Source organism: Oryza glaberrima, chromosome 9 (assembly GCF_000147395.1).
Source record: "Oryza glaberrima chromosome 9, OglaRS2, whole genome shotgun sequence".
Taxonomy (NCBI): Eukaryota; Viridiplantae; Streptophyta; class Magnoliopsida; order Poales; family Poaceae; genus Oryza; species Oryza glaberrima.
In genome coordinates, this window is record NC_068334.1 from 9233838 (window position 1) to 9244027 (window position 10190).

General features: G+C 46.6%; 1 protein-coding gene across 1 annotated transcript; it reads left to right on the forward strand.

Moving 5' to 3' along the window:
• Positions 1-2195: 2195 nt before the first annotated feature.
• Positions 2196-3533, forward strand: LOC127783699 (probable kinase CHARK). The gene is made up of 2 exons (XM_052310891.1): positions 2196-2590; positions 2984-3533. Exons 1-2 carry the CDS (start codon positions 2196-2198, stop codon positions 3531-3533), a joined length of 945 nt encoding a protein of 314 aa, XP_052166851.1.
• The last annotated feature ends 6657 nt before the right edge of the window (positions 3534-10190 follow it).

The following is a 10190-nucleotide window of genomic DNA, read 5'->3' on the forward strand; positions in this document are numbered from 1 at the left end:
GCGCATCAAATAACACAAGGATTCCGTGAGGTGTTTCGTCCATCTTCACCTATTTTTGTCCACAATATCATAAGTCCGAACACACAACAAATCATCTAGAGTCCGCAGCAAATAACAGACAAAGTTTTAATCCAGTTAGATCCCAAATACAAGAATAGAAGAACAGCAAACGGAGATAAAAAAAACAAATTGACCAAAAATCGAGTGGAGTTTGCTGCAGTCGCCACCGCCTCCCATGGCCAAATCTAGCGAGGAGGAGGCACGGAGTGGCCGCCGGTAGTAGTTTGCCGAGCTGCGCTGCCGCCGCCGCCGTCGTTTCAGCCGAGGGAGGGGGGCGAGGGCAGAGGGAGCCGCCGCCGCTGTCGCCGGATCCATTCTCCACCGCCGCCATCGCCGCCGGATCCACCCGCGGCTGCCACCTTCGCCAGATCTCTGGCGGGAGGGAGACGAGAAGGGGCGGAGGGAGCCACCACCACCGACGCTGCCATCCGCCTGATCTGGCACGGGAGGGAGGCAAGAAGAGGCGGAGGGCCGCCGGCTCCGCGCTGGTTGGGAGAGCGCCGCCGGTGGATCCGGTGGAGGAAGGGTGAGGGAGTGGCCGAGGGGAAACGGCGCTGCCAGTGGATCCCCTCCCCGTCACCGTGGAGGAATAGGGAGGGAGTGGCCAAGGGGAACCGACAGGGTCCCATCGTCGTGGAGGAAGGGGAAGGGAGTGGTTGGGGAAAACTGGCAGGGTCCCCTCCCCGTCGCTGCATCGGCGAGATAGGAGGAAGAGGAGGAGATGGAGCGGCGACGCCGGTGAGGGGGATGGGGAGCGGTGACGCCGGTGAGGGAGGGGAGGGGAAGTGATTTTAGGGTTAGGGTTTGAGCTGCTGAGTTTTTATATAGATCGGGATCAATCAGGACCGTCCATTAGATTGGACGGCTACAGCTTCTCCCGCGTTAGGCCAAGCGCCACTCCCGGGCCGCCCACACTATTGGGCCGTGTGTACGCTTCACACGGAATAAATTCGCTTTAGCTCCCTTTATTTGTCCCCTCAAACTCCTAAAACCAGTGCAAATCTTTAATTTTTAGTTCACCCGTTGCAACGCACGGGCATATTTGCTAGTGTATTACATATTTTTGTAATTGCAATGTGGTTTCTTTATGGATTTCCTTGGATTGGATATATTGGAACACCCGTAGTCAGCTATCCAATCCAACAACCTGTGTCCTGTGACCATATGGGAGTGGGAATCGAACTAACAACCTGTGTATTGTGAGATGTAATCTTGTGGTACTAGTCATCTGACCGAGCATTGATGAAGACAAAAAATAGACAAGTTACACCTATATTTGTTTTTTACTAACAAAAAACTGCCAACCTTTTTTAGATGATGGAGTAAAATCCGGCCTTTGCTCAACGTGCTACAACCAATTATTACACAAATTCGCTCGAAAGCGACCACACACCAAAGAGTTCACATAAACACATCAAAATTTAATGAAATGCAAGCACACAAACTAATAAGCACGAACACAAGATAAAAAAACCATAATTTATTGAATCCTTTTTTGTAAATTTCCACCTGAAATTGGTAGAGAGCTACATGACTGTAGACTCAAGTCTCCAACATACATTCTCTGTTAGCTTGATGTCGTCATCACACCTTTGGTGAATATGTAATGGAATGAATATGTTGCTAGTTTTCATCTTTTTGAGTGAGTGCTAGGGGATGCTGGAAAAAATTGTATTCCTTACAGCAGCAATTGCAAATGTTTGAGAAGGCGTCAATTATCTATCTGTTTTGTTTTTTCTGTTTGAAACGTATCAACGATCTATCTATTTATTTTGGCTAAATAGAAAGCTTCTATTTATGTGATCAGGTCAAACCCTGTTCAAAAGACTAATTAAATAAAAATTTGAGCAGTCTTTATGTTTTTTTCTCTTTTCGGTTTGTTATTTTTTCACTTTCAGGATGTGCTTTTGACTCCTCCGCTGTCTTTGCTAGCAGGTACTCCGGCTGATACAGCTAAGAAGTCCAACAAATCACTGGTGATTGGAATTGTTGTTGGGACTGTGCTACTTATAGTGACGATGCTCATTGCAGCTTCACTTTGCCGTTTAAGTAGATGGATTACGTCGAGGCCTCCACCCATGCCCCTTGGAGAATATTGTGCAGGCGGTCTTTGGCCAAGTTATGGGAATGTAGGCATGGGCACTGGAGAATATGGTTTTGCGTCGCCTTCACAGACTCCGTTTTCTTTCGAAGTATTATCGGAAGCGACGAATAATTTCTCCGAGGAACGGTTGCTCCGTGAGGAAGGTCAGTTTAGTGCATTCTACAAGGGGGACCTGACACATTTAGGCATCTCTGTAGCTGCTGCTGTGAAATGGCTGAAAATAAAGTCAGGACAGGCCTTTGCGGTGGAGAACTACGTGAAGGAGTTTGCAACCATCAGCCTAGCGATCAGACATCGCAACATTGTGCCGTTCCTAGGTTGGTCCAGCGAGCAAGATAATCTATGCCTGGTATATAAATATGTAAAGAACTGGAGCCTCCACGATCATCTCTACAGTCCAGGAAGACTTCTTACATGGCCTACGAGGTAAGAAAAATTTAGAGTGCTTTTCTGAATGAGGTTTTGTATCGAACTATCTCACGGTACATATCCTAAAGCATGAAAAGAACTACTTTAGAATTGAAGTTAATTAAATAAAAAGGGAATAGATAGAGTCCAAAATTAAATTGAGCAATTTTTATGTCCCATTAGAGATACATTATTTTCAGTCTCAGTTTTATTTGTGGGTATCTTAATACTAATGCAAAGGGACCACCTATACATTTGTCAGTAATGTATAATTTCCTCCAACCTAATTCTACCTACCTTTTGATTTTAGGAATGAAATATAAGCATCCACAACTAAATAAGAGGGCTAAACACGAGTAATGTTCTTAATCGTAGTTTTAGGCTGATGTTCTCCCTGTGTTCGTATTCCAGGTACAAGATAGTATTTGCCATAGGCTCCGGCCTTAAGCACCTCCATCAGGACGTCCGCCCCACATTCCCGCACGGCAACATCAAACCAAGCAATGTGTTGCTGGACGAAGAGATGAACGCAAAGCTCGGCGATTTCGGGCTGCCTCGGCACTTCTTTCAGTACGATGGTGAAACCGCCTCTAGCTCATATCGACAAATGCCGGTCAGCTCTCGAGGATATGTGGAACCTGGGTTACTCCACACGGATCAGGCAACCACCTCGTCGGACGTCTACAGCTTCGGAGTTGTGCTGCTGGAGATTGCGTGCGGTCAGCCGCCTATTATCCTCCAGCAAGACCAGGCTGAAGCAAATAGCCTTGTTAAATTCGTCTGGGAGTGCCACAAAAAGGGTTCGATAATTGAAGCAGCGGACAAGCGGCTGAATGGCGAGTTCAACCGGGAGCAGATGGAGCGCGTGTTGCGGGTTGGGCTCTTGTGTGCTCGCCGAGGCAGCAGCCAGCGCCTATCCATGGGCGACGCAATGATGTTGTTAGAGGGGGTTGGATTTTGATCCCTGCAGAAGATATCCACTCGTTATTTGCATGTCACTAAAATTGTTATGAAAAAAATTAAAAATATTTGAAAAGATGTATTAATATACAATCACTCCAAAAACATGCAAGTTGAAATTCAATTTCTACATCTCGTAAAAAAAATTGACTATGAATAAATAGCTGTAGTTTAATTTGTTTTTTCATTGTGAGAGTCGGAGTTGAATTTAAACTTGCATGTTTGTAGAGTGATGTATCACATAACAATACATATTTTTATTTTTTTCATAATTATTTAAGTGACATGTAAACAACAAGGAAACATTCCCTCATAAAATAAAATAGTTTCCCTTCTTAAAGTTTGTCGTCCCTGTGCCCAACCTTCCGCCAAGGATGCCGATTCCGGCGCCAACAGCTGAAGATCATGAACGGTGCACATCGCCTGCAGGTCGTACATTACCATTGTAGGATCGAACACAAGTAACCAAGCCTACCAGAGGAGGGTGAATGGTAGGGAAAACCAAAAACCCAAAAACTTTTAGCGGAAATAAAAGTTACCTTCAAATCGATGGAAATCTCGACGTAGTCCTGTCGCCCCTGATCGGACCGCTCGCACGCCGTCGGTCTAACCGCCGCCTTGTCGCCGGTTGAACCGCCTGCCTGCCGCGGGTGTGACCGCCGTACTCGATGAAACATAAATCGAAGAACTCTCAAAGTAGATGACAACTTTATTGCTTCTCTCTGTGTTTACAAAGTGCAACAACAGCACTCCTTACAAAAATCTCGACTAAACTCGAAACCCTAACTAAACTATCAACTCAATTGCTCTCAAAGTGATACCGGGAAGCCTCACGCTTCTTCTCTATTTATGCCAAAAAAACCTCCTACTCAAAGTAGGAGAACAACTCCTAGTCAGATTAGGACTCTATCCAAATTACAATCTCCTAAAGCCTGCAGCCTCACAACCAACTACAGTCAATCCGTGTCCTAGCCAACCCGACATGGACACATGTTCGTCTCATACGAAGTCCCGGTCGGCCTCGGTCTCCTACCATGGCGTCGCTCCTGCCTTGGACTCACCGAGCCAAAACACATGTATATGCATACATGCATCCATGTACTGCCAACCACTGCAGTACACTTGCATGCATCGATCAAGACCACACATATGCATGCTACAGTACCACGTGTACTATAGCACCATATACTCTTCCTCAATTTCTCACTCCAATCTCCTTCGCGAACACCAGCACTTGCACGTACACCTCGTGAAGCCCGTTGTAAAGATCTCTCCCACACGATGTCCATCCACCGTGTGCCATCTCGTATCCAACTTCGTCACCCGGTATCCTTGACCGTCTGGACCTCAACTCCTCCCTGAGTTTAGTCCCGATCCCTACCACTGACCGAAGTTGTCCTCCAAGAATCCTGACTCTAGTCACCTTCTCACATGGTATTCCGACCACACTAGATCTCTGCTCCTTCCGAGCATAGTCCCGGTCCTCACCACTGACCAAGGCTGACCTCAAGTCACCTGCACACAATCAGACAAAACAACCGTTTCTGGGCACAGATATCACAACCTGATCCACATTAGTCACACGCACTCACACCAACATCCACACATACTCTCAAACCAATTCTTTGATTAAATCATTTGCAGAGCCAATTGTTCATCACAAATATTAATCATGACAATGATTTCACAACTATCAGCAAGCTAGCTTACGACTTCGGTGTGTTCAAGTCGCATCGTTATAAGGAAAGATCAATATGTGAAGACAGGGAGGTATAGCTCGATCCATATATCATCGATTGATAAAGACTGATTTCTTATTGTGTCAAGTTAATCTTGTTTGGAGTCCGAGTTGCATTTAGATACATACACTAGAACGGATACCCTCATCTCAAACAGGTGGTAAGCCCCGTTTCAATCGGGCACGGCGTCCGTAATAGTGTAGAAGTCACTGATATGAAAAATAATCTCAATCAGGCAAACGGCCGTCACTGATGAACCTATCTCAATCGGGCCCTAATTGAAGCCCGTCACCGCTAGCTTTGACTCAGACTACCAGTCAAACTATAGCCTGTCACAGATGACCTATATCAATCGGGCCAAAAATAGAGCCCGTCACAGATGACTACTAACCTCAATCGGCTTAAACTAGAGCACGTCACAAATGATACTCATCTCAATCGGGTCTAAACTATAGCCCGTCACAGATGACTGTCATCTCAATCGGGCATTAACTACGGCCCATCACAGATGACCATCATCTCAATCGGGCATTAAGTTATGGCCCGTCACAGATGAGTATAATCCACAAAATAAAAACTTTGTTTTTTGGCTAGCCTCAGGCCTTTGCTAGCCATGCTCGCTGCAAAAATGACAGAAACACAGATATCCAATATCCCTAGCTCCCCAGCATCACCCATTCATATATATGCATTCACATACACAGCCATCAATATATTTCACACAACCACATTCACAGAACATCCATTTTGATCTCATATTTCACATCCATTTAAATATTTATCATATTGCACATGCAAAACCAAGTTAATTGGATCAAATATTTATTTAGCAAGTATTAACATAAACATAAGAAATATATACATAAATATAAAAATCACAGTTACATAATCAATGTTCATCATTGCCTAAACATAAAAGTTCAACAATGTTCATCATTTTAGTTTAAGCCGAAACATTCCTTTGGGATTAATTATTTCGCTGAGAATGAAGCCGGCTATCTCCTCGCGAACCTCCTCAAAGCTGGTAGGCAGAGACTTGGTAATTTTGCCCTACATTGTCATAGATCGAGATTAGTTGATTGATCATATGTATGTACTTCGATGTAGTTAGTTAGTCTATTGCAATTGAGAGCACCGACCTCAAACCCTGTCAAAGTCTTCACCTTTTCTCTGTACAGAAGGCGCATGTTGTGGCACACATGGAATCCGCACTGGACCTATTTGTTGCTTCACCGGGAAGTCTTTTTTGTGGATGAGGATGTGATGTCTTGTCTTCCTGAGGCCTCCTCTTTGCACGTATTGGGCCCACACTTCATCTATCGCTAGTTGAATTGGGGTCCAATCATATGCGTTCTTATCAATTCTGGAGTTCAGGTAGTGACATGTACTGCACTTAGGTGTTATGACCAGAAGGATCCAATGGTCACTACGGCATTAATATAGTGAAAGTTAATCAGTACTGAAGGAACGTGTCATGCTGTTGTGTATATTTAGGGAACACACTTACTATTGATTATAGGCGCACATAATGCACTCCTTGTCTCAGTGGGACCACAAGGTGTCGTAGATGTAGTTGACCATTCCTTGACGGTCATTCTCGAGATTTGTGACAGTGATCACTTGTGGATCAAGGAAGGCAACTTCCGGTGCATTCTTCTGACACTATTGCCAACTTAACCTACACGCAAGATAAACGATCTTGTAAGCGAGTTAAACCGATTGTTATTACAAAATTGAGTTGGGCGACAATACTTACAAGGAGTAGCACTTAAGGAGGCTTGTATCCACCGCTCGAAGCCAATAGAGGTCGAATAGATCCTTGAAGTCAACCACGATATAATTTGTTGGACCAAGAAATGGATTTCCATCGTGCTCTCCAAGGATATCGGTAGCTTTGTTTGGCCTCCTGGCGTTAGATTTCTCCATGTAGTATACGTGAAGGTCCTTGCAAGCGGTGCCCATTGCAGCAAGCACGTCATCTCCAACCAATGGCATGCCTAGTTGGAACTCCTGTGGAGCGACATATTTCTTTTTGACCTCTTTGCCCTTAGTATTTTCCTACCCCTTGCTGAGATCTAGCTTCCTTGGAGCTAGAAGCGAGGCCTCCTTTCCTCCTCTTCCTCTCCCCTTTGCATGGGTTTATCGAGAGTATTTCTCTGAGAGGAAGAGTGTGCCTTCCTGCTTTTCTTCATCGGTGGGGGTTCACGAATCGCCTTGCTGTCGGCCTCCGTTTGGTCCTCCCCAAAATCCGTGTCGTACTGCAACTGCACATCATAAGATTGTGAATGATGATCTTGAGCAGGTGGGGCTGAAGGAGAAGAGGCGGGTCTCTTTGGCGGACGACCGCCTGGTGCAATGGTTGGCCTCGCTGTAACCCTTATCTCAATGAGGTCCTTGGGCCATTGGATGAAGGTACCACGGGCATTTCCTAGTGATAGGACCTCGTCGTTCGGTGGATACTTTAGTGGGAACAGCTCGTATTCGGGCTTCACCGAGTTGACTTGAACTTTTGCACAGTCGCCCCTAAGTTGCGCTCCATGCACTCTTGTCTCTGGGGTCGGCTTGTACGCAAGTCCCTCGGCTGCTGGAACCGTGAAGGTCGGCATCACCCTAACTGTGAGGGTGCAGCTCGTTGGTTCCTGCGATAGATTTATCAAATTTTAGAACATTATATAACATATGGATACGTTAAGCCTTTCATGCATTGTGGACGAAACTTTTACCGTTATGTGGTCGATGGCGCTGTCGACCAATGTTGGATTTTCCGCCACCTCAGTTGATGCGCAACTGCTGCGCTTTTGGGTGGGACTTCCTAACTCTTTGTGCGCAGCAGCAACGGCGGCCTGTGGGTTATGTTGCTCTTCTCGGATCTCTTGCCAAATCTTGGCCCTCATCGACTCGAGCTTTTCATCGAATTCAGATGTCAGCTCCGCTCTGATCGACGCCGGGATCTTGGCTTTAAGGCGTGCATCTTTCTCCGCCTTGTTGGAAGTCCGCTTCTTGTACTGCCACGCGTAGTTTGGAAATCTAAACTTCCAGGGAATGGAGGACCCAATGCCCCGTGTCCTTCCACGGTGTTCCTTGTTGCCCAACGCTTTCGTGAGGAGGTCGTCCTCGCGTCTTTGAGAGCAGGCCTCTTGCAAGGCTTGTTGCTCGGCAACCAACTCCTTATGCATTACAATTTAGTTGGGTTAAATAAACTGCACGATAGGAAACAATGTGAACATCTATTTTGTCTAGACACTTACTATAGCTTCGTACACTCGTTGATCTTCTGGATTTGGCATGAAAATTGTGCCATTAGCATTCTTCTGGTACCTAGCCCTGGCCCAGTTCCTAGCCCGAGGGTGTGGGATATCAGCAAACACCCGCGGCGTGTTCGATTCCTCCTCTTCTTCATCCTCCTGCTGCCATTCCTCTTCCTTACCGGCATATCCGGCGGTGCCAAGCTGGTGTGGATACTGGTTCAAGGTCTGGAGCATCGAAATGCCTCGCTTCTTGCTCTGGACTCGGTGGTCGACTTCTTCATGTGGAATTCGTCCCAGACTCGTTCCGTGATCCAAGGAAATTTCTCTATTGGATCGGGATTCGCCGGGTTGAAGACGAACTCGCCGACTAGCTTACTCTTGAAGTTCTTCCAAGCATTGCCCATAACCTTAAAAGCAGCCTGCCTGATAAGGTACTCGTGCTCCTCAGGATAATCGAAACTCTCCTTGAATGTTAGCCAAGCACTGTCCTTCTCTGCGGCCGGCACTTGCTTGATGTCATCCTGTAGAATACTGAATTTCTGCCTCCCTATGACCCCGCAGATAGACCTAAATCGGCTCAACATTTTCCTAGGACTTGTCGGCAAGCCTATTTGGTTCACTGCAGTTATGCGGTACCATTCCTTAGGGATTTTGTTCCCTGTCCTAGGAGTACGTGCCCTTGAGCACCCACTAGTTGTTGTCGACATTGGTTCGCCTTGCTGAGACATCGTCTACTTTTTTTTCAAAATAACGAAAATACACAATTCAGTGCTTCAATGGCTAAGAATTCAAATTTCTAAAATCACTTAGTCACATAAATAAATTAAATTGCACATCTCACAGATCTAACAAAGTGAATTGAATATCACATAAAAATAAATTAAACATATCATCAATCACTAAAATCAGCTATTCATCCACATGACACATTCATCTATTCATCCACATTCATCTAATCATCTATTCATCCACATTCATCTATGCATACACATTCATCTATTTATCCACATTCATCTAATCATCTATTCTTCCACATTCATCTATTCATACACATTCATCTATTCATCCACATTCATCTATCCATCTATTCATCACTAAAATCATTCATGCACCACATTCATCTATTCATCATTCATGCGCGATGGAGCACTCACCTGGGGGTCGGCACCGGGCTCGGTGGAGGCGGCGACCTCGGGCTTGGCGAGGGAGGACGACGGCGGCGAAAGAGGAGTTGGTGGCGGCCTCGATGGCGGCGGTGCTGAGCTCCATGGAGGGCGTCGCCGGGGTCGGTGGCGGCTGCGCCGAGCTCGGTGAAGGTGGCGGCAGGCTCGGTGAAGGCGGCGTTGGGCGTCGGAGAGGAGGAGGCGACGACAACGAGGAAGGACGTCGCCGGGCTCGGTGGGGGTCGGCGACGTGCATCGCTGGGGAGGCGGCGGCGGTCCGAATGGAGGACGAAGGAGGAGAGGCGGGCGGCGACAACGAGGAAGGCCGACGCCGGTTGGTGTGGAGGCTCGGTGGCGGCGACGGCGGGCTCGGCGAGGGAGGATGACGGCGGTGCTAGGGTTCTGAGGAGGCGGGAAGCTGTAGCGGGACTTAGAAAAATTTTCGATCTGATGTGAGAAACCCTAGTTATAGTAAAGTGATGTGTCATCTCAAACGAGAATTACCTTA